Here is a 24,561-nt window from a genome sequence, read left to right on the forward strand (position 1 = left end):
ATGCAAAGTGCAATAAACAACAAAATTACTGTCCCTCATACAAGTAGAAAGTTTTCCAGAATTCACAGAACCTTATTCGTCTGCTCGATCAAAAGCTTCAGCTTTACAATTTCCTAAATTTGCATAATAGGAAATTTCCCTTTGGCGTGCCCAGCCGAAAGTTCCACCTGCAGCTTGATAGAATTAAAAGCCAGAGTCACCATAGGTACTGTGAGTTGCTGTATGTAAGAGACTCTTCTGTAAAGTGATTGGCAAACTTCAACAACCGATACTCCGAGCTTTTATACCAGTTAAAAAGGGTCTCACCCTCGTGAACGATTAATTTTGTTAGTAAAAAGATAAATAAAAATAGGAATGGAATATAAAAACTGTTTTTTTTTTAGCTTAAAATTACCCGAAATGGTCATGCCTAAAAGGGAAGATTTTATCTTCTTATTTCTTTATTGTGCATATTTGGGTAATGTTTGCCCTAAAGGTTTAAAAAAACATATTTCGCATCCGAAATATAAATTTTGGAAGGATCCTACAAATATTTCAATTCAGGCTCGTACAATTCGCGCGGAGGGAGAATGATGCAGAAACAAATTCTTTTGGTAATTTGAATAAGGAAAACCCAGAAATTTTGGAAATAAAATATATTTTTGGAGTGGTCCGGGACGCACGACCCGCTGGTACGTTCCCATTTCATTTGTTTTCAGCAAAGTCTTGTTTGGCAAGGGGCTAATTACGGGTTCAGGTTGTTTTCAAATATAATTTGCTTTTTAATTGGGCCTGAAGACAATTTTCCGTAGCTAATTTAGAATAAGAATTTAACCACAAGTTGGTGCGTCTGCTGCCTGGGAAAATAAAAACATCTGAAGACGTCATGAAGACTCTGAAGCTGTGAGATTATTTTAAGTAAAAATTAGCATTCCGTCTAAATACTATTGCCTTATGGGCAAACATGAATAATATTCATTCTCATCCCGTACTAAACAACCTGGAAAGCTCTTCAGAATACTCTTATATCAGTAACTAATAAAATGTTCCTTAACCTCTATACTAAAATATAGAGCCTCGTTTGATATCACACTACCCATCGATATTACACTGCACTGCATGACGTCAATTTGGACTCACCAAACATTACAGATGTACTAGAAGCTCTTAACTGCATGGGGAGCAATAAAACCTAGAACAGGATGAAATTCTAGCTGAAATATGTAAGGTCTACCTACTATATTTACCGCTTAACCCATCTGTTTTTACAACCATCGATGACCAAGATTTTCCCAAAAGACTGGGCGTATCAGCTTACAAAAAAAGGAGGTAAGGCTGTTTCCTGAAATTAGAGCCGTCTTCTTAATTGTCCATGCGATTAAAATATTTCGTGTCATTCTTTTAAACAGATTTAAAGATGCACCGGACAAGGTAACCGACCTGAACCGGTAGGCTTCATACCAGGTAGGAGTTTTCCGGACAGATACTTATGATTCTCATTCAGCTGAAATACAACGGATATGATTTACCACTGCTCGTGATCTTATTGACTTCATTGCTTCTTTTGACTCCCTAATCAGAAAAAAAGCTATGAATAATTATGGCTGAAGATGGAGAGCCACAAGAACTTTTTGACGTACTCTGGAGCCTGTACATTGACACTGAGACCTGCGTCAGTGTCTTAGGCAACGACATTCTCTAGATTCTAGTGCAATTGGTGATCAAACAGGGAATATCTATTATTGCCCATATTATTAAACTATGTGATAGATTGGATGATGATCAATGCTCAGAAATATCTAAGCGAAGTCGTTTTTAGCCAGCGGGATGGTTTCCTGCAATCCTTGCAATTTCGTAGACGACTTTGCCTTGCTAGAAACCATCACTGACGGCTTGCAAGACATGAGTAATACTATCTCTGAGGTCTTGAACAAACTCACCATTAGCAACTCCAAGATTAGAATTATGACCCACAATCGTTCTGCTCAATATCAGATCACTCTGGATCATAAATCAATCGAAAGCGTCGAAAACTTGAAGCAGCTTTTATCTATAGTTGCGCGTAAAAAAGTACTTCAAAACGCATAGAAAGGACTCCGGGAGTCTTAACTTGTTTAAATAAAGCGCTATGAGTGCAGGCGTGAAATTTTGAAAAAAAAACCGAAAGTCAGAGACTACTCTCGGTTTGAGCTTAACTACAGTATGCCTGTGAGACACGGCCACTCAAGACAGATGAGGTAAGAGCTTTGAGCGTGTTAGATTACCGCTGCCTTCGTTATGTATTCAAGAATAACATTTACTTTAGAATTGGAAATAACGATTTAGCCAATCTGAAGCGTGATCTGTCGTTATCAGAAGACGTTGCATCACCTCAAGCTCCTTGGCCACACCTTGCATTAACCTGAAGGTGATACGTCAAGACATTATCATCTGTGAGCCAGAACTATCTTGGAGATGACTATCGGGAAAACAGACGATCAATTTATGGGGACCTTGAACCATTACGAGGCCTACGTTTGCATGGTTGGAGATTGGATAGAGTCTTTTAAACATCGTCGGGGATCCTGGAGGTGACAGATTCAATTGGTTGTCAGAAGTGATTCCAAGATCTATTAGTATGGACAGGAACAGTCATTGTCTGGTTCCCGCTGCATGTAAAGTAAGTAAGTAAGTGCCAGTCGACAGCCATGTCGAAAAAATTCACAACTGTTTAAATTCCGCTTCTAGTTTTTCCTCTTCTACCGTATCTGCTGTATATCCATCGTTCTTTGACTTTAGGTGAAACGTCTTCTACGGAGGTACACTATGTCTTTACATTATTTGTCAGTTCTACGTTATAATTAATGCTGGTATTACAGCACTTTGCAATTATTGGTTGCAGTTTCTTTAGGGTTCAGAGTGAAAAAAGGGAATATTGATTACTGTGTTAACAATTGAAAACATATCAAACATCTGGTTTTCAAAAAGGTTTGAAGCAACCCATCATATGCGATCATTTATACAGGACAAACTTTCTTGTGAACAGTCATGAACTTTCGCTTTAAATTTAATTCTAGATTTGATAGTGTTTTTTGTTTTATTTTAATGGATTGGCAAGATCCATCTCTTGAATTATTTTAGTTACAGTATATTTTGAAACATTTAGACTGTATCTTTTTTTAGAGTTAAGCGCACGCTGTGGCAGCCAATCAAAATATCAGCTTTTCCCCTTTTGTTTCTTTAAATTGTGCCAAAATAATAAATTTCTTTCGTATAGAGGAGAAGCAGAAAATAATTACGTCTGTGAATGATGCACATGTTTTAGGTCTTTTGATAGTTATCTCTGAACAAGATGCCCACTGCCTCCTAATTACACAGTTTGAACGGTGAATTTGCAGCTCCTATACTTTGATCATTGAATCTACTTTGAGATAATACAAATATCTTTTGCGTTCTCACTTCCATTTTTCTTTCTTTTAGTATTTACAGTGGTGGATCCAGGGGGGTCGGGGGACCCTGGGCCCTCCACCCCCCCAATTTTTTTTTTTTTTTTTTTGATGCCCCAATTCCTTTTTTTCTTTTTTTCATTCTCTTTTAGAATAAATTTGTCAATTTGGTCAATTATTGGCGCCCTTTTCACATTGCCACCCCCAAGATTTTACTCATTGGCGCCCTTGTCAAATTGCCCCCCCCCCCCAATATTTTGCTCTAGATCTGCCACTGAGTATCTGTATATACGGATATACCCTTATATTTAGCCTTTTGTGTTGAAGGTGCTTTGCTTTTCTTCTTCTTATTTTTGATAATATTTTTGCTCTCCTTTAAGGTGTCTATCCTGATGTTCAAAACGTTTCTACAATAATATCTGTCAACGATATACCAGATCTGCACAAAACCGAAACCAAAAACGAAATGATCATCGGTGGTTCTGTAGCTTTGTCAACTTTCATAAAAGTTTTGAAGGATGCTTCTAATTTAGAGGGATTGGCCTATTCCTCTGCTTTAGCTGACCATTTAAAAAAGGTAGCGAATCTAGCGGTTAGAAATGTAAGTTTATTTCTATTCTTTTTTTTGTTCTAAAATAAATAATAAAATTTGCTTCAAAAGTTCCCACGATTGGGATTTGAACCCCTGTTCTTCCGCTCATTAGGAAGACAGTTTTGCTCTGAGCTCTGGGTACTGAGCTATGGTGGCTAATCGCCGGTTTTGACATAGCAAGTTACACATTTACTATAACTTTGCCACTTATAATGTTAAACTGAAATAGATATAATGCATGGAAAACTTTTAGCAATAAAAGGAAATAAAATACATTCAAAAGTACACTAATATCCCATTCTGCACACGTAAGAGCCATGGCTAATGCAGCAAAGCGTAGGGGTGGCTCAAGGCACCCATGCCAAAGAGATAGAGGGGGGATGTTTTAAATTCGACTTTTCGATCCATTTCTTCCGACTTTTAAATTTTGAATTTCCTAAAATCCTGAAAGACATCACTAAATGATCTTTTTTTTAAGTCATTGGTATTGGCTAAATATTTTTTGCTCGTAAACCACAAGGGGAATCTAGTCGAGAATCAAGTAAGGGAGTTATTGGTGAATTCTTATTAAACTGATTCTTTTTTGCATAAAGCAACTGCAACAGGTGCAGTCTTTGCTAATTTGCATAGAGGGTTACCTTGCTAATCTGCCATTTTAAGCAATTTGCTTCACCCAGAACTTCCCAGAAGTTCTGGGTGAAGGAGCCCAGAGCCTTATTGAGATATCTCTTTACTTTATCAGATACTTTCTATTAGAGGTATTGTGCTTAATCTTTTGAAATTGACATAACGTTCATAAGGATGAACAATAAGAAAAAAAAATATACTTAAGCTAAGAACAAAATTATTTTCTGGAGTGCGTCCTTGTCAAAAGCCGTGGCTTCAACTTTTTTTTTAACAATGGATAATTAATAAATTTAGAAATTAACTAGTTCCATAGCTTACTAAGTCTTTTTGGGCCGCTTTCTGTTTTTTAGCATATTAAAAAGCAGTAATTTCCATAAAGATATCATTAATTTCATCCAAGAGTACACAGCCCTTCCATACTTAAAGTAATTTCCTAGACAACTTGAAATCCTCAATATTCATGAAAATAAATTTAAAAAAAGATCCCCAGAAATGAAACTTGTCGAATATAATTTTTAACTTTCTTGTTTCTGTCAGTCCCCTTCCATAAACTCAACCCCTTTCTCTACACCACAGAGTTTGGCATGTACTTTACTGAAAGCATTATAGATGGCAGTGTTTCACTTACCTTTCAAACCCTTTGAAATGAAAATAGTATTTTTAAAGCATCCTTGAATAAACAAGTCCTTTGATTCTTGAGGCACTGTGATAAAAAAGTAAAAACTGAAAAAGTCGAGCTTCAGCGCAAAGAGTGGGTAGTGAGGGTCCGGCAACCCTCTAAAATAAATGAATGTATATACAAATGCACATAGAACGTTGGTTGTATGTTGTTATTAGGCGTTAGTCTTGCGATATTCAAGAAAAAAATTCACGTTTTTATTTAGTAATAAGCAGGATTATCAAGTCGGACTACTCATAAATTTGACGCTAAGACTTTTGAATAAAAAAAAGAAACATTACTACTTGCACAGCTTATGAAATAATTGCTAAGTACATAACATAACAATACGACTTTTCGATTAGAAAGGCCAAAATCTATATCAATGAGAAAATTCTCCACTTAATTGACTATCTGTATTCTTTACTTTGTGATAAGCATTATTGTTACAAGCATTATTTCTTTTACTATTTTTTTATTTTTCTTATTTCTTATTTTGTTTACTAACATTAACGGCAATTAATAGATTATGTAACTTTGTCCCTTCATATCCGGGAAGAAAGCCAAGTATTTCTTCAGCAATTGGTTTTTTGAAATGGCTAGGTTATCATTATCAACAATGGGGACCTGTTTTTACATTTTAATTTATGTACAAAATGGTACATAAAATAGCCGAAGGAGATTGCAGTTTTCTGTATTTAATGGCAAACAAAGACTTTTTTAACCCCTTTCCCAGCCTTAATATTGCTATTATTTTCTTTCATATTTTTATCCATTTCCTTATGTTCTAGACTGGTTCAGTCGCTGGCAATCTAATGTTAAAACATAGACATCCGGAATTCCCTTCTGACCTTTTCGTTATTCTCGAAGCTGTTGGAGCCTTGGTGAAGATTGGTTAGTATTAAAATATGCATGCAAAATATTATTTGTTCATATCTTCCTGATTTTAAAATTTCGTCAGGTGAGAAATGCCTTGCCCAATCCCTTGGAATTTCGATGTTTAGGCGACAACCTGTTAGGAAAAAAATTATTAAACGACCCAAAACTGGAAAGTGCAGAATAGTGACTTCTCCTATTTTCAAGAACTGTTGTATTATCTATAGCCTATCCTAGGGCCACATACAGGGAATTTTTCTTCCAGAACGGCGATTTGCTGCGAAAAAAAAATTGTCGTAAAAGGTGATTGAAGCAGTCAACGAGGATTCTTCTACCAAATTAGGGATTGGGAAGATGCTTTCAATCCTCTCTCGGCACCTTGTGCCAAAATCCAAAGCCTTGAAAGATATTATTAATAGTCTTAAATTAGCAAATAAAATTTTTGTTTTAGCTTAGAATTTGGCTAGAGCCCTGGGAACCATTTTCCAAGGCCCGAAGTCAAGGAGAAGCAAACTATGAGCAAAGTGTAAGTTTGTGTCGGGCTTTCAAATTTAAGGCAAGCATCTGTCTTTTAAGTCTGAATTTTATATATAGTCCAGATTAAAGCTTTGAAAGGCAAATAAACTTCTCGCCAGAACAGTGGTTTCTTGTATGCTTGGATAATTCTTTGTCTACATTATTGAGACTTTCAGAAGTGGGTCTAAAACCTGTGTTAGTGTACGAGAAGATATCTTCTGGCTTTCAACTCTGGCATTGTCCGAGTATGCAAGGCCTGAAAAATTATATTACGGCATATTTTATCTTTGGATAGTGAGTTCGAGAGAAGATCGAGGTCTAGCTCAACTCTTGGGAGTTATTTTGCCAGGGTTTATAGTCTAGGAGAAGCAGAGTCTAGGCCGAAACTTTTTTTTTACTGAATGGAATAACTGTCCATAGTATGGGGACAATAGAAAAATTTAAAACATCGTCTGAACTCAATTTCGGTTATAGGTTCATTCTTGGAAGTTTTGTTTATTAGCCGCTGTACAGCGCTTTAACTTTTATAAATCCGTAAAATCTGCAAATATGCAAAAAAAAGTTTAAATAAAATCATTTCTTCTGAATCAACATTTTTTTATATTTATTTTCTTGCAGAATTGCACGGTGTATATATTTTAAATCTATCACATAAAGAGACTTGAGATTCCCCTCCTTTTCCAAAATGTTGTATGTTTTTACAGCTTTCTCGTATTTCTACATTTTTGTTTCTATTTTGCAATTCGCATGTTGTTTTGTATAATTGTATAATTGTCAGTTTCGTGTAATTATAATTTGTATGCTATATGTTTTTAGGTAGAATCGTTTACTTTAATTCGAAGCCCCTCCCCTCCCGTTCAAAAAAAATCGAGTACATCTGCCTGTTCTAAGACAATGGTTATGCGTGTCGTGAAGAAACAGATTCTCAGCCGGAGTCGAAGCTTCTCTTCTTAATGTTACTCTTTCTCTTCTTAATGTTACTGGGCAAAAATGATACAACAGTCTGTTGACAAAAAATAAGTCACGCCTAAAAATTGACTTAAACAATTAACATTTGTTCCTAGGTTAAAGCAGAGCGTACATTAGCCATACTATTGACAATCATATTTGAATGGTATTAAATAAAAAAAACAAGTTTTTTTTTAATTGAAAGTAAGGAGTTACATTAAAACTTAAAACGAACATAAATTATACCGTATATGAAAGGGGCTGTCCGCCTCTTCAACGCCTCGCTCTTTACGCGAAAGTTTTTTTATTGTTTAAAAAAAATTGTGAGAAAGAGTCTAATTTTAGCGTAAAGAGCGAGGCGTTGAAGAAGGGGACAGTCCCTTTAATATACGGAATAATTTCTGTTCGTTTTAAGTTTTAATGTCGCTCCTTACTTTCAGTTAAAAAAACTTGTTTTTTTTTATTTAATTTCTGAAGGTTTTGAATTAATGCAGCTTGGATTTTGGCTCACCGTGCATGAATAATTAGAATAAAATTTGAATATTAATTTTACTTGTTTTGGCTAAATGGCTTTCTCGAAATTTTGTTCTGACGTAACTTACGAATTAACTTACGTAACGAACCTCTATATTTGTATGTTTTTATTACTTATATTAGGGAGTTTGCCCCTAGTCAATATCTCGCTCTTTATGCTAAAGTTCGAATTTTCTTCGAATCACAAACCCCTGAATCACAAAGGCCAGTTAATTAGAATATATAGCTCTTTTGAAAGTATTAAAAAAACGTTAGCGTAAAGAGCGAGGTATTGACTAGAGGATGAATCCCCCCATATACGTAATCATTTCTGTTCGTTTGAAGTTTTAATGTTGCTCTTTACTTTCACTTGAAAAAGCTTGTTTTCTTTTATTTAATTTCTAATTGTTTTTCAAATAATGCTGGGAAATCCGGCGCCTCTTTCATAGAAATGTTCCTTCCTCCAAGGAAACATCCTCCATGGAAAGATCCTCCCCCGTAACTTCCTCCGCCGACCCCCGCCCCCCCGCCCGAAAAAAAATCCCTCCTGAAACGTCTGTATACTTCCCATTAACCAACACTATATGTAAACAATGGGCAAAGTTCATAGATTGCAGCCCTTTCCCGCGGAAACTCTGGGGTATTAAGTCATCCTCGAAGACGTATTTATTAAACTTTCGACCATACTAAACAATATGAGTATCCCAAAATTTTTATTGGGTGACTTCGGAAAAAAAATGAGCGTGGGAAGGGGCCAAGTTCCCTCCAATTTTTTGGTCACTTAAAAAGGGCAATAGAACTTTTAATTTCCGTTCAGATGAGCCCTCTTACGATATTCTAGGACTACTGGAGCGATGCAATTACCCCAGAGGAAAAAAAAAATAAACACGCATCCGTGATCTTTCTTCTGCCCAAAAATATAAAATTCCACACTTTTTCAGATAGGAGCTTGAAACCTTTACGGCAGGGCTCGCTGATACGCTGAATATGATGGTAAGATGTTTTTTAGAGTTCTATGATTTTTAGGGGTTGTTTCCCCTTTTTTCGAAAATAAGTCAAATTTTCTCAGGCGTTTTAACTTTTGATGGATAAGACTAAACTTGATGAAACTTATATATTTGAAATCAGCGTAAAAATATGATTCTTTTGATGTATCTATTAGTATTAAAATTCCGGATTTTATAGTTTTGGTTACTATTGAGCCGGGTCGCTCCTTACTTACAGTTCGTTACCACGAACTGTTTGATTGTAAATAAGACTGCGCACTATATTTTTGTTGGTACTTAGGGTTGGAATTTAGCTTTTATTGAACTAGCATTTTCAAAGAACCCTTAACTCTTGTCACTTCTTTTGTCGGATTACAGTTAGAAAAGCCACGGGCTGGGCAATTGAATTGGGATTACATGTGTATACTTCCTTACGAAAAACCATAAAATTGTATAGTATTAGTTACAAAATGTTCTTTTCTAGGAGAGCTGAAGCCACTTCCCTTTCCCTCATATCCTATCCTGTAGGTACTCTTGACCACACTATTAGTCAACTGAGTTATTGAAAACTGTAAATACAAAAAATAATTCATTTGATTATGTTGAAAAAAAATGTTGAATATGTTGAATTATGTTGTATCATGACTGCATCAAAAGGGTTATTGTTGTATTGCTTCTTCTTTCTTCTGAATACCATCACTCTACGCTAGAAAAAAGCCTTAAGCATTGATTTCGAAAACGTGAAGATTAAAAATAACCACTCAAAGGTTAATGGTAAATTAAATGCCACAAAATATCTTGCCCAAGTGATGAACCAATCTAGTTAGAAGTGTTGACGGTGGCTTAGAGTTTTAACAAGATTACCAATGGTCAAATCATTAAAAAAAAAGAAGGATGGGTTATAGAAAAATTGTTGTTGTGCATCTTTTATCGGAGAATTTTAGGACTGTTTATAGTTTACTATACACTTTATTATTATTATCTTTATTTATTTGAAAACCCGTCATAAAAAAAAAAAAAAACTAAGACGAAGCAAACACAAAAAAACGAAAATAATTACAGAACACATCTAACAATTCCATAAATCACTGTGATAGCATCAGAGATCAAGGATGGTTTAACTTCGAAAGACGCGTATTATAGGCAGAGCAATAGCGCTGCCTAAGCAAAGAACGATGTTGGCACAATGAGTAACTTATTATTATTAATTTTTTTTGTTTTAGACCAGGGCACTTTGTACCGAAGGATTTGTCGTAGAAACTTGAAAAAGGGCTCATTCGATTGGAAATTGAAAGGACTAGCACCCTTTTAAATAGTCAAAAGCTGTTTCAGGGCAACTAGCCCCTCTCTGACACCCTCCCCCCCATTTCCCCAAACACATCCAATCAAAGTTCTGAAATAGCCATTTTGTTCAACGTAGATGAAAACTCCGGAAATTATGTCTTTGAGGATGACAACTCCCCCACAGCCCTCGGGGCAAGGGTTGTAAATTATGCCCTGAAGTCAAATAAGGCTTATATAAAAAGGGTGATCGTATAAACTTTGGATGGGATTCATTGGATTGGTAATCGGAAGTTCTAGTGCCCCTTTTAAGATTCACAGTTATTGGAGAGGAGCTACCTCCCGCGCCTCCCGGACACACACAGTGTCCTGAAATGCATCCAATTGAAATTTTAAGATAGAAATTTTATTCAAGATAGTCCAAAGATCATATAACGAGGCTTTTGGGGTTGGCATTATGGAAGGTTGTTACATTTAAGGCTGTCTATATATAGTATATGTTATTGAAAAAAAAACACGCATGTTTGACTATTACTTTCCCAAAATACGAAGTGTTTTAAGATGAATCTTTCAAAGAATGTTGAACTAAATCAAAACATATTAGGTGTATATGGGTTGTCAAAAGTGCGTTACTCAGGAATGACTGAGTATATTAATTTGGAACTTTTGGGAAATGATAAGGGAGATGATCAATTGACCAAAAACTCAATATTTGCTCGTTACTACTACTACAGCTACCGCTGCTTCTACTGATACCACAACTACTACTTCCACTATTATCACTAAAACTACTATTTCCGTAGAGGGTACTACTAAGGATGAGGATATTAAAATAAACATCTGAAGAAACGCCAAGGCCGTATTCAGGGGGGGGGGGGTTACCCCGTTTGGCCCCCCCCCCCCGAAATTTTTGACCGAGTCGAAAATTAGTCTAAAAAATACCCCTAAAGACAAAACCTTACCAGAAAAAAAATATGCTCCCACACTAAGTCTTATTGCATTTTGTGGGTAAACGGTTCTGATCAGCTTACGCAATTAGACAAATGAAACTCAGAGAGGAGAGAAAGTAACAAAAATGAAAAATAAAATCAAAAAGGGTGAAAAAACGAGGATTTTGTCAGCCAGCGAACCATGAATTTGACAAAATATAAGCAAATATTTCGACAAGGACCTCCTCAAAGTCGTTCTCAGTGACAAAAAAAAAAGAAAGAAAAAAAAAACGAAAATCCAACTTTTCGAAGTTTACTAAACAAAGGCAGAACAGACACTGAATAAAAAACCAGGCAGGAATCAATGAAAATGAATTTACCAAGATGATTGGGCAAGGATCTTTTGTCTTGCAATAGTTTTAGCTTGTCTACAATTTCCCTTTTCATTAGATATGCAAATAGGTTCTTTTAAGTTTTTTCGGGTGAAAATATTGATTGACTCCTTCAAGATTAAACTGTCATAAATTGGGCTTATGAAATATCTCCAGTATCTCTATTTATTACTAAATTTTGGTTCATATATTTTTTTTATCTCAATTACCTCTTTCTTTAAAAGTTTGTGTTCCGTCATTTACAGTTGATATTAAAGTTGCCTCGTCAAAAAGAACTAGATGGGTGGGATTAACGAAAATATGCGAAGCCAATACCGAATCTAAGTTGTCATTGTTATTTTTTAATCTCAGGGACTTATCTATTGAAATTTTGTGCTCATGCAAACGCTCACCTAGTTGTTGATGGGTCCTACCAATGTAAAATTTTTCACAAGAACACGGGATTCTGTAGACACCACTACCCAGTACAGGGTCTGTTTTATCATTTCCTGAGTTGAAAAAGTGTTCAACTTTTTGTTCGGTTTTGAAAGAAACAGAGAGATTATGTTTTCTTAAAATTTTTCCAAGTCTATCACTAAGTTTAAGGATGTATTGTAAGACAATGAGAGTTTTATTTCTCAAAAGCCGGAGTAACTGAATCTAGAGGAACAAGCTCACAATTTTTTTAGTTTATCGTTTTTAATAATATGTCTCATATATTTTCAAAGAGTTTTATTGTGTAACCATTTCAGATAAGAATATCTTTGACATAATTTAGTTCAGAATTTATATGATTACGGGAACAAATTTTTAAAACTCTGTCGACTAAAGAGATTATTACCCCTCTTTTCACAGAAGGAGGGTGATTGGAAGAGAAATGTAGATATCGATAATTATGAGTCGGCTTTCTATATATAGAAAATTCAAGACTAGGATTAGTTTTTATAATCAAAACATCTAAGAAAGGCAGCTTACCTGAATCTTCGAGTTCCATTGTGAATTGGAGATTCGAATCAAAAGAGTTCAATTTTTTCAAAAAATCTCTTAGAGAGTCTTGTCCATGTTCCCAAACAGAAAGGATATCATCAAAGAAACGAAACCAGATAGAGTGTTTTAAGTGGAAACTATTCAAGGCAGACTTTTCTGTGAAATCCATGTAAAAATTTGCCAAATAAGGAGACAAGACAGTGCCCATGGATAAGCCAATTATTTGAATAAAAAATTTGTATTGGAATTTAAAATACGAGGAGAACTTGTTGCAAAGACGGACAAGGGTCATTATTGTATCCATTTCCAAAATTTTGTAATTCGACCAAGCTAAATTATCCTCTAGTTTTCTTTGTATGGCCTGCTCAAATTTATGGACATCACATGAAGTGTACATAGAAACTGCATCAAAACTAGCTAAGATGGTGTGTTCTGTTTTACTTTGATTTTTTAACTTTTCAACAAGATCTATGGAGTTTTTAATATAGGATTTGTGTGTGCTTAAAAGAGGCTTAAAAATGGTGGCTAAGAAGCTTCCTATACCCGTAACTGGAGAACTATAACATGCTACAATTGGACGTAACGGAATATCTTTCTTGTGGATTTTAGGCAGACCATAAAACTTTGGGGCTGAGCAACCTTTAAGATAACATTTTCTGTACATTTGAGGGGTAATTAGTCTAGTATTTTTTAAAATTCCTAGTTCATTTCTCAACTTCTGTGTTTATTTGTCCGTGGGATCAAAATTTATTTCTTTGTAAATATTTTTATCCATTAAAAGAGTGTTAACTTTTAATTCATAATCTGCAGAATTCATAATTACAAGTGTGTTTCCCTTGTCCACTTTTGTAATCACTGTGTTTTTGTCTTTTTTTAAATTTTGGAGGATTTTAATTTCTTCCTTTGATTGAGTTGAAAGTGACAAAGATGGGCTATAATCAAGAATACTCTTTAAAATTTCACCTCTGAGTAGGTCTGGATTTTCGACTTCACCATGAGAGCTAAAAATAGCAGACTCCACGCCCGTAATAATTTCTGAAGTATTTACGTGTGTTTGATCAATTGCAAATTTTGGTCCTTTTGAAAGAATTCTTAGTTCCTTGGATGTAAATACCTTAGAGGATAAATTTCCCAAAGGAGGACCAAGACAAAATCTAGGAAGCAAAATCCATGTTTGTTGAAACTGTTGAAATTCCAGTTTTGAGAATTTTTCCGATAAACGAGTTTTTGCTAAATGGAATATGTGTCTGAAAGACCTATGTGACATTTGTAAAATCTGGTGAAAATCATGAGGGGACAAAATATGATATAATAAGGATTTTAAATTTAAGTAATTTATTACTAAGGATGTATCTTCTGGATCTATGGTCTTTTAAAATATGTGTTAAAGTTTTGAAAACCATTCTCTGAATAAATGGGCCTTCAGAATGTGTGCCTAAATGTAGGTTGAAACGTAAAGAAGGTGGAAGAATTCGATGTCTTTAACAAGTTCCTAAGAAATTAAACTGACGAATAAGATTAGTATGTTTCTTAACACAATTTAAAAAAATCTAAAACAATATTGGTCCAATGCTCCCCGTAAGCTTGACGTAAATACATTCTTAGACCACACTGGCTATACATTACAGATGAAACTCAGAGAGGAGAGAAAGTAACAAAAATGAAAAATACAATCAAAAAGGGTGAAAAAACGAGGATTTTGTCAGCCAGCGAACCATGAAGTTGACAAAATATAAGCAAATATTTCAACAAGGACCTCCGCCAAGTCGTCCTAAGTGCTAAACAAAAAAGAAAAAAAACGAAAATCTAACCTTTCGAAGTTTACTAAACAAAGGCAGAACAGACACTGAATAAAAAACCAGGCAGGAATCAACGAAAATGAATTTACCAAGATGATTGGGCAAGGATCTTTCGTCTTGCAATAATTTTAGCTTGTGTACAATTTCGGTTTTCATTAGATATGCAAATAGGTTCTTTTAAGGTTTTTCGGGTGAAAATATTGATTGAGTCCTTCAAGATTAGACTGTCATAAATTGGGCTTAATGAAATATCTCCAGTATCTCTATTTATTGATAAATTTTGGTTCATATATTTTTTTATCTCAATTACCTCTTTAAAAGTTTGTGGTACGCCAATTACAGTTGATATTAAGGTTGCCTCGTCAAACAGAACTAGATGGGTCAGATTTACGAAAATATGCGAAGCCAATGCCGAATCAAAGTTGTCATTGTTATTTTTTAATCTCAGGGACTTATCTATTGAAATTTTATGCTCATGCAAACGTTCACCCAGTTGTTGATGGGTCCTACCAATGTGAAACTTTCCACAAGAACAGGGGATTCTGTAGACACCACTACCCAGTACACGGTCTGTTTTATCCTTTCCTGAGTTGAAAAAGTGTTCAACTTTTTGTTCGGTTTTGAAAGAAACAGAGAGAGTATGTTTTCTTAAACTTTTTACAAGTTTATAGCTAAGTTTCGGGATGCATGGTAAAACGATGAAAGTTTTTTCTCAATTGCCGGTGTAACTGAATCAAGGGGGACAAGCTCCCTATTTTGTTCTTTTATCTTTTTTAATCGTCTATCTATTATATTTTCAATGAGTTTGATTGGGTAACCATTGCAAAAAAGAATATCCTTGACATAATTTTTTTTTCTTTCTTTTTTGTTTAGCACTGAGGACGACTTGGCGGAGGTCCTTGTCGAAATATTTGCTTATATTTTGTCATCTTCATGGTTCGCTGGCTGACAAAATCCTCGTTTTTTCACCCTTTTTGATTTTATTTTTCATTTTTGTTACTTTCTCTCCTCTCTGAGTTTCATTTGTCATGTATAGCCAGTGTGGTCTAAGAATGTATTTGCGTCAAGCTTACGGGGAGCATTGGACCAATATTGTTTTATTGAATGATCTTTTTTTTTGGTTTGAGCTGGTTCCTGAAATTTTCATTCGCCTGGCTCACTTAATGTGTTTAAAAAAGTTTGTATGGATAGTGGTTACTTACCCTATGCGGAATTTATGATTTGTTTATTTTATTGAGGCTTATCATTACAGGAATGCAAGTTTGTCGGCCTAAATAAAATACAAACATTGTGCGCATAAAATAGGTCTTGAGAAATTGCATTCTCGTCCTTATGACACCTCCTAGTGCAACATGATGGCTCCTGAAAATTAAGCATCTAGGCTCTTCAAATTTTTCTAGTCGATATAGCAGAGCAGTAGCAATGCATTGTTTAATATGCATTTTTTTTTTGTTGAAAAATTGTTTTACCGTCAATGAAAAAAATCTGGCAAAATCATCTATTCCTTATTTAATTTGCTTTTTTTTTTCTTTTTTTTTTAGTATCTGGAAATGGTGATTGTAAGACTCTTACTTTGGAAAGATTTTTGGCTGAAGATATGAAGAAAAAGGTTATCGCTTCTATTATTCTGCCGAAACTATCTAATGCAGAGACCTACATTCGGACTTATAAGGTAATATGAAATAATTTTCTTACAACTCAATGGTCGTTTTATCTAATAATAATAATCAAATTTTGTATGACAGGTTTCCAAAATCAAGTTTAATCTTGTGCTCTAAATTTTTTTTCACTAGTCGTCAAGTGACGATGGTGATACAAAAATTAAAAAAAAAAGTACATTTAGATTTTTTAAATCTAAAGTCAACAGTTCATTTTTCTTACAACCTAAAATACCACCTTTCTGTGTTCTCTCCATACAGTGCATAAAATAAACTGTCTTCTGTCGCAAATTTTCTTTCTGAAATTTTGTCATAATAACAAGTCAGCTAGACTTGAAAATAGGTGTTCCCAACCGATTGTGGGCCACGGCCCACCTAGGTGTTCCTAAAATCCTGATGTGGCCACTCGTGATATTTAAATTTCGTTGTTAAAAATTTTACATGCATTCACCCGAAGGAAGCTTAAAAGGCCATTGGGATTTGGTACACCAACTTAACATTTTTTTTCAGGTTGTCGTCTAGGGATATTTTATGCTGATGAAAAATGTTGTATGAATAAAACACCTTTAATAAAATGCATCTCGTTATTGCAATTCTACCATATATATATCTCTTGCTCTTTAAAATGTGAATATGACATGTTTCACATAGAAACTTCTTTTTCAAAACTAAGGCTCTAAAGTATAGTCATTATAAGGATGCACGTCCTGCCCACGACCCGCCAAAATATTGCCATGCCCCCCCCCCCCCCCAGGTGGGGCCTGCACCCCACGCTGGGAATCACGGCTTTGGGACTTCCCGAAATACCGTTTTGACAAGTTATTTTACGATAACTTCTATTTGACTTATATGCTGTTTTGGAACCAAAACTTTTCGAAAAGAGACGCTTGTGAGCCGAAAGAGCCATTGTCATAGCACAAGCGTTTTACACGTATGTACAAACGGTTTTATAAGTATATATACTTAAATTATTATTCCTGTGTTCAAAAATCGTGCCGATGCAAATTAATTATAGATAATTCTCCCAACAATTTTCTTTTTTTTTGTTTTTTCAGGTTACACCTAGAGCTGTGAATGCGCATGCATACGTCAATGCTGCCTTCCATTTTACTAAGGATGACAATAATACAATGACAGCTAGAATTGTATTTGGTGGAATATCTGCCTCCTTCGTAAGTCTTTTATTTCTTCAGAGTAGCACCAAAATGAGAGCCAAGACTTGTCTGGAAAACATGTGTATTATTTATTTTCTGTTGTTTTATTAGTGATTTATTCGATTGTTTATCGAGTTTAATTATCTACTTTGAACACATTTTTCTTAACATTGGATGTGGCTACCAAAATGAATTTTGACACTTCCCAGAAGCCAGTGTTTTATTTATTTTATTTTATTAATACTATGAAACATTTACCCCCAAATAAAGGCTAGTAGATTACTGCCCTTATTTTTCAGTTGCTTTCAATCTACAAGCTGTGGTATTTGAATTTCGTTGTCTGTGCATTTCCCCTTACTGACTTGCCTTTTTCTTAAATTTTTTCAGAAATTTTAAAGGATGAAAAATAGGAATAATTCCAACCCCTTGTTGATTCCCATCATTTGGGATTTCTTGTCTAATAAAAATAACTCGTTTTTTGTGTCTTTTTTTTTTGTTCATTTATCTTTTTATGAGCTTTTTATTTTGTTTCACGTTTCACACTTTTTAAATCTATCAAAATACTTCCACTCTTCATTAAAAAATCACTGGCCTAAAAATTATACTACCACGAATATGCCGTTGCGAAAGAAATGACAGAAAACAGACACAAACTAACATGAAAATAAGTATTTCATGGAGGCTAAATTTTTAAGGTAGAAAAAATTTCCACACCATAAGCCATTAACATTCTGTTTAGGAGATAAGACATTCAACGATAAATTCTTCAAAGATCAAATCTTCAAACAGAAACCTACTCGTTTACAGGTATTAATTAAAAAAAAAAAATCTGATGAAACTAAACAGCTTAAAACAAACAAAAATACTGCATCGCAGTTTATGTAACATATTTCTGAAAAACTGTTCCGAACAAACTGGCTCCTGATATTTCCCTATATTTCTAAAATTCTGAGAAACTAGCGCTTTACTGAAAACACAAAACGGACGCAACGAAACAGAAATAGAAACATGAGAATCCTTAAGTGCGCTTTAGTCTTCAATCAGCCATGAAGTCAATATTTTTACGACGCGCTTTTAACTCTAAAAGGCTCAAGAAAGTGCAGTTTTCAGTAAAGCACTAGTTTTTCAGAATTCTAGAAATATCGAGAAATGTCAAGAGCCACTTCATGACGTTCTTTCTCCAGAATTATTTTTTGTAACCAAGTGCACCCATTTGTTTGCACTTAATAAAGAACGATGTGGCCTCTATATAGTCGTTTTTTCCTGGATCCGAGGGACGGTGCTGATACAAAACAAAGTAAAAGTTTACATTTGTATTCTTATGCTTTAAAGAGTAAACGTTTTTTTAAACAAGTAAGAAGCGATATTAAAACTTAAAAAAACGAAATTATTCAGTATATGAGGGAACTGCTTCCTTCTGAACCCTCTGTTCTTTATGCTAAATTTGAATTTTTTGCGTCAGTTCTTCTAGAACCACTGCTCAAACACAAGGGCCATTGGTAAGGAATAGGAAGTATCTTTAAACCACTATAAGACTTTTCGTGGCTTAGTGGTTTACTGGCTGCCCCCTCCTAAACCCCCTCGCTCTTACGCTAAAGGTTTATAGTGTTTTATTGTGTAAGCTAGCGTTTGAGCAGTTGCTGTTAGAGGATTGAGACAAAAAATCTGGCTTCTGAGCGTAAAATCTGAATCTGAGTGTAAAAAGTGGGGGGCTCAGAAAGGATAATCCCCTCCCCCCCACACTATATACGGAAAATTTTCTGTTCGTTTCAAGTTTTAATATCTTTCTTGACCTTTTTTTAACAATTTTTTGTACAAAAGTTATAAATTAGGATTTCAGATTTTTAATTAGGATTAGGTTCATTAGACTATGGAACGCTTGTTCTTTACGATGACAAAAAAATTAATATCCGGGAAAGAACTTGGACCGGTATTCTGGTGGTGTTGGATTAAAATACCAGTGCTGAAAACTTTTTCTATGTTTTGAAAAGAAGTTTCAGTTTTTCCAGCTCAAAGAAAACGAAAGAAAATTAAAAAAAAACTAAGAGCTTCAAATTCTTAAAAAATCGGAAAACTAGGATTTATGGTGCAAAAATGTTGTATCTGTATCATAATGGCTTAATGAAGGTTATTTGTTCAATAAATGTCATTTTCTTTGTCAACCTTACGCTTTATAACTTTATGACTTTTAAATTGTGGCAGCCAACTTAATGCTAATGATTTTTTCTATACTATCTACTGATATCTAAAAAGTTTTTTTTATTTATTTTCATGACTCCTTTTACTACCATTTTATCTCTTAGAGGGCAATAGTTTATTATCTTTTTTTCAATTTTTAGAATCATGCAACTAAAACGGAAGAATTTTTCCTGGGAAAGAATGCAGCTGATCCAAATATCCTCATTGAGGGTCTGAAAATTTTAGAGAATGAGGTTCTATTGTCGGTCACAACCTCACCAATTGAAACCTCAGCTGAATACAGAGTATCTCTCGCAGTGTCCCTTTTGTATAAGGTAAGTGCCAACTTTTCCACTCCCCTTATTTTACCATAAGGACTATCGCTATAATAGGTCTTTTTCTATGCTTTCAAGTTTTTTGGTTTTGTTTTTTACACTCAATGTTAATTTCTCTATTATTATGGTTTTGTTAATTTTTGCTTATGTAATTTTTATTTATGCTTTTTCTCACTAAACAAAAATAGAAATCCAGTCACATGTAGATTGTGGGCGCTATTTTTGAAAAAAAGATTTATCTTATTCGTCTTATGCAAGAGCCGTATTAATGCCATACCTGGACCCTTTGGCTAGTGATCTTTTTCGGCCCCCTTGCTTAGAAAATTTTTCTTTAAATTGCCGAAGTTATCTTGTAGAAGCATTTACGGAGCATTACAGGGAGGGATAACTTCTAAAATATGAATTTTACATATGAAGAATCAGTATTAAAAGCTGATTCTTGTTAAACCTTGTTGATGTTGATGTTGATGTTTTTTAACTTGTTGATGAACCTGTTGATGTTTTAAGAGTTCTGGCTTTTATTGACAAGAGTTGCACGTGTTACTTGCCGTTCATTGCTTTGAACGGTTTGATAGTTAGTTAAGATAAAACGTTGCTTGTATAAGAATTGATATTATTATCGTATCACAGGCAATTAGATACTATTTGAAAACTCATAGGGGAGTTCGAGGTTGACCAGGACACGGGGTTGATCTGTACAGGCAAGTATAAACCACTAGTGGCCTAGCCAAAATTCTAAAAACATCAAGATAATTGCATCATCTATTACACTATTATCCTGATAGTTTGGATCTAGATACGCGCAGCCATTTGCATCCTATTTTGTAAAAAGTGTTTTTAACGTAGATTTTTTTTTTCAATGACCCCTGTTTAAAATTTAATTGAGTGACCCAGGCTGCTGGATTTGCAATCAGATTTTGTTCTGCAAAAAGATAGCTCACATCACAGTATATAAATTATAGGCAGTATGATCTTTCCCTATCTCACCCATTATAAAAACCCGGACCGAGGTGCGAGTGTTCCAGAGAACGTAGAAACATAAGCGACATTAGATTTTTTCACGGGTGGACAAGTCAGATTTCTCTCGAACGCGAAACTTGGCTTCAACGTTGGAACACTAAATTTTGAAGAAACTAATTTTAAATTAATGTATTTCAATACATATATGAAAATCGGTAATTAGTAGTGCAATGTTATTATTAGATGTTTTTAGGAATTAAAAGTAGATTTCGAAGTCTCAAGTTGGTTTTAAAGGCATTTTGAGAAAGTTTCTGCCAAAATACGTGTTCCAGGGTAATTGGACCACTGATGGCAGATCAAATAAGAGGAGCTGTTTGTACGCGCTAATGCAAGAATAAGTGCGAGGAGCTGTTTGTTCGTACCGAGAATGAAGAGCCAGAAATTACCTGCGGTAAACTTACTGCTATACCTTTATACTGTGGCTCACATAGGACGATTTTAGAGCAGACGATAGGACGCCATCCAATTTTTTTTCAAATCAATTTAATATCGCAAGAGGACTCATGAGGTTGTGTCGGACACGGCAGGTAGGGATTTGTTTGACAGTTCTTACATCTGTCCGAACCAGCTCTGTCTCTAAAAGGTTTATATTTAAGGTAAGCACACACAGACGACAATCAATATTTTCTAGTCACTAAAAAGGATATACGTTCGCGTTTAACAAGATTGCAGCTATATCTGCAACCATGACTCATTGCTCTATTTCTTTTTTGCATATAATTTCCACACAGGAAAAAGGCTTTGAATTTCTGATAGCCAGAACATAGTAAAAGAGTAAACCAAAATTTTCACTAGGAATTTAATATAATGTCACGACCTCATGTAGATGTCACTGCCTCTGTCGTTATTCCTCTAGACTGGTCAAAGAATTTAAGCGCATCAAAAAACTGGTGGACCTTATTTTCAAAGAGGAATAAGGATTTATCGCTTATATGCCCCGAAGTGACCAGCCAAGCAAGTGGCTTTAACTGCGTTGTTGTGGAAACCTTTTTTGACAAACTTTTAAATGTTGATCCATGTTACCAAGGACGGCACACGCATGATAGGGTATGGAATATTAATGGGACGGGGGTCCCACCCGTCCTACTTCTATCTCTGATTTTGGCTTCGACGATAGTAAAGGAAGCTTCACACACTACATCCGCCAAAAATGGTCAAATCGTGACAATAGTCTGCTTATGCAGTGCGTCTGGTGCCACTATGCCTCTGGCGTATATCTTCCTACGAGTCAACTACACCTAGGCCGTATGCTAAGCTCCTTAAATTTCTTAGATATTTTGTGAAACATACGAAACCAGACAAAACGTGCCCCATTCTTCTACATCTGGATAATCACAGTTCCAATAGTGAATTTCATCCTATGAAGTGGCAAGGCTTATTTTACAGTGTTTCCTCCTGTAAAAATTTAGCCCGGCGAACACTGTTTGCTTAGGCATATTTTCTCTGATCAAGTTTTTTTCCCTCTGTAGTAACATGCACACCAGTAGTTATGGTACCTGTGAACCCAAGTCCCTTGGGATCATCCGAGGCCTCTCAGGTCGAAAGAAAACCTAGTTACCTGAACATGTTTGACCTTTCCACTCTGTGTCCACTATTAGCCTAAGTTTTTGCGGTGAAAAATTTTGGGTAAGTTCCGTAATTGGGGACTTACCCAAGTAATTATAACTCGCCTGAAAAAGATGAAATAGAGCAAGCGAGAAAAAAAAAGCAAAGAAGACCACGAAAACAAAGCGTGGACAGTCAACAAAAAGTGTGGAAAGCAGTGATACTGAATTCCTTGATTTCAACGACGTTTCAAATGAGGGCTTACTTCATTGCCGTAACAAGGAAGACATAAAGCCCTCCGATCCCGATTCAATCACGGCAAATGGTTTTGTTCATATGAAGTTTATGCTTAGCAAGCAAATTTTTGTGTTTCTCCAATAGAAAGTGTCAATCAAGGTGATTTCCGTTTTCTTTCACGTTTTGCGAGAAAACGTGGACCGAAATTCGCTTCCAGAGATTCCAGGTAAAACAGATATCAGTGTGGGCGACATGGTCTAGAAACTTCCTCGCCCAAGAAACATGGGAGGCTCAGGAAGACGCGACTTAGGTTTAGTCTTTGAATACAATCTTACCTTGTAGTGACTACAGTAAATTGGGTGTCATTTTAATACCTTTTTTTTCATTTTATATACCTGAAGTCCTGATTTTTTGTTTTTTATAACTTTAGACATATTTGAAGAAAAGAACCTCCAAATCCAAAAGTTCTGCGCGGTGTCAAAACCAATACTAGAGCCGTCCAATCCAGCCCCATGGGTTTGTGCTGCTTTCGGAAATTTAGAAAAATAAAAAAGCAATAAAACAAATTTTCCCTTTTTGGAAAAGAAATCTGAAAAAAAGGAATTCAAATGAAATCTTGACAGATACATAATTTATGGATCATTTTTGTGGATTTTGTCTTAAGGAGCACAGGAAAAGCAATGCAAGACCATGGAATGATTCAAGCATCGTAGATGAAAGTGTGAGCAAAATGAATGAACTTTCAGAGGTCTTGCGAGTTCAGGGTGCTAGAATAGGCTCGAAAATAAATGTTAAGAAGAGTAAATCACTAATGCTAGGAATGAGTGAAGAGTAAAAATGTTACATTGGGTAATATAAAGATTGATCAGGTTGACAGCTTCATTTACCTCGGTAGTTTTATTAGTAAAGACGGTGGGAGCAGTGAAGATGTTAAAAGTAGAATAGCCAAGGTTCAGGGTGTTTTTTTTTTCGCATTTAAAAAGAATAGGAAGAACAGGAAGATAAGTCTGCAAACCAAGATGAGAATATTGGAAGCTGCAGTGATGACAGTGTTCAAATATGGCTCTGAAGCATGGGCACTCCAAAAGTCGATGAAGATTTGCTAGATGTTTTCCAGGAGAATTGCCTACGGATTGTTCTGGGTACCAGGTTGACTGACCGTATTTTAAAACGGTAGTCTGTACGAAAAGTAAGGGTTTGATCCCGCTTTCTAGAGCTATAATGAGAGAACGGTTGAAATGGCTAGGGCACGTTCTGCGGATGAACGATGACAGATTGCCAAAGATTGTCCTTTTTGGCCAACCGTCCAGGCCTAACCGGAAAGCAGGTCATCCGGGGTTGGGGTGGGAGGATGTCATAAAGAAAGATTTAAAGGAAATGGGAACTTCCTAGGAGGGTGTAAAGAGGGGGGCTTTTAATAGAGGGGGACGGAGGAGGAGCGTTGGCCTCAGGCGGCTTGGTTCTTCAGCGAGTTGTTGGTAGTAGTAGTAGTAGTAGTAGGAATCAGAACTGCAGAAAACTAATGGCTTAGAAGATATACCGTTTTAAAAAATCGCGTCCCCCTATTCTTAAAACTAACTCTAATATTCAAACAGTTTTAACCATTTACCAGTCAATATTAATATGTAGCAAGAGAACATCGTTATTTTCATCTTATGATTCATCATTGAAAGCTATTTCTTTTGATATACGGTATAGTTTCCTGCGCTATTCCATTACTTTCAATATGCTCATATAAAATTGTGTTGATTAGCGTTCTCTTTTATAGTTCTTCTTATATTTTTATCCTGGAAAATTAGATGAGAAACTAACGAGTGGAGGAAGCAACCTTCAAAGGGGTGTTTCTACGGCTGTCCATGAGTTCACTTCTAGCACTGAAGAGTTTCCAATAGGAAAGCCAATTCCAAAGCTGGAAGGAAGAGCTCAGGCTGCAGGTTATTTTCTTAA

At 35.4% G+C, this 24,561-nt stretch overlaps 1 protein-coding gene across 1 annotated transcript in view; it reads left to right on the top strand.

Annotated features, from left to right (window-relative positions):
- Window positions 1–24,561, top strand: part of LOC148947820 (uncharacterized) — a 325,198-nt gene that overhangs the window by 17,631 nt on the left and 283,006 nt on the right. The window contains exons 8-13 of the mRNA XM_089095465.1: window positions 3,785–4,005; window positions 6,073–6,175; window positions 16,029–16,159; window positions 17,201–17,317; window positions 19,639–19,812; window positions 24,383–24,548. Coding sequence (XP_088951591.1) covers window positions 3,785–4,005; window positions 6,073–6,175; window positions 16,029–16,159; window positions 17,201–17,317; window positions 19,639–19,812; window positions 24,383–24,548 — 912 coding nt within the window. The remainder of the gene's footprint in view (window positions 1–3,784; window positions 4,006–6,072; window positions 6,176–16,028; window positions 16,160–17,200; window positions 17,318–19,638; window positions 19,813–24,382; window positions 24,549–24,561) is intronic.

Source organism: Artemia sp. Qi Xiang Cuo, chromosome 10 (genome assembly GCF_049724085.1).
Source record: "Artemia sp. Qi Xiang Cuo chromosome 10, ASM4972408v1, whole genome shotgun sequence".
NCBI classification, from domain to species: Eukaryota; Metazoa; Arthropoda; class Branchiopoda; order Anostraca; family Artemiidae; genus Artemia; species Artemia sp. Qi Xiang Cuo.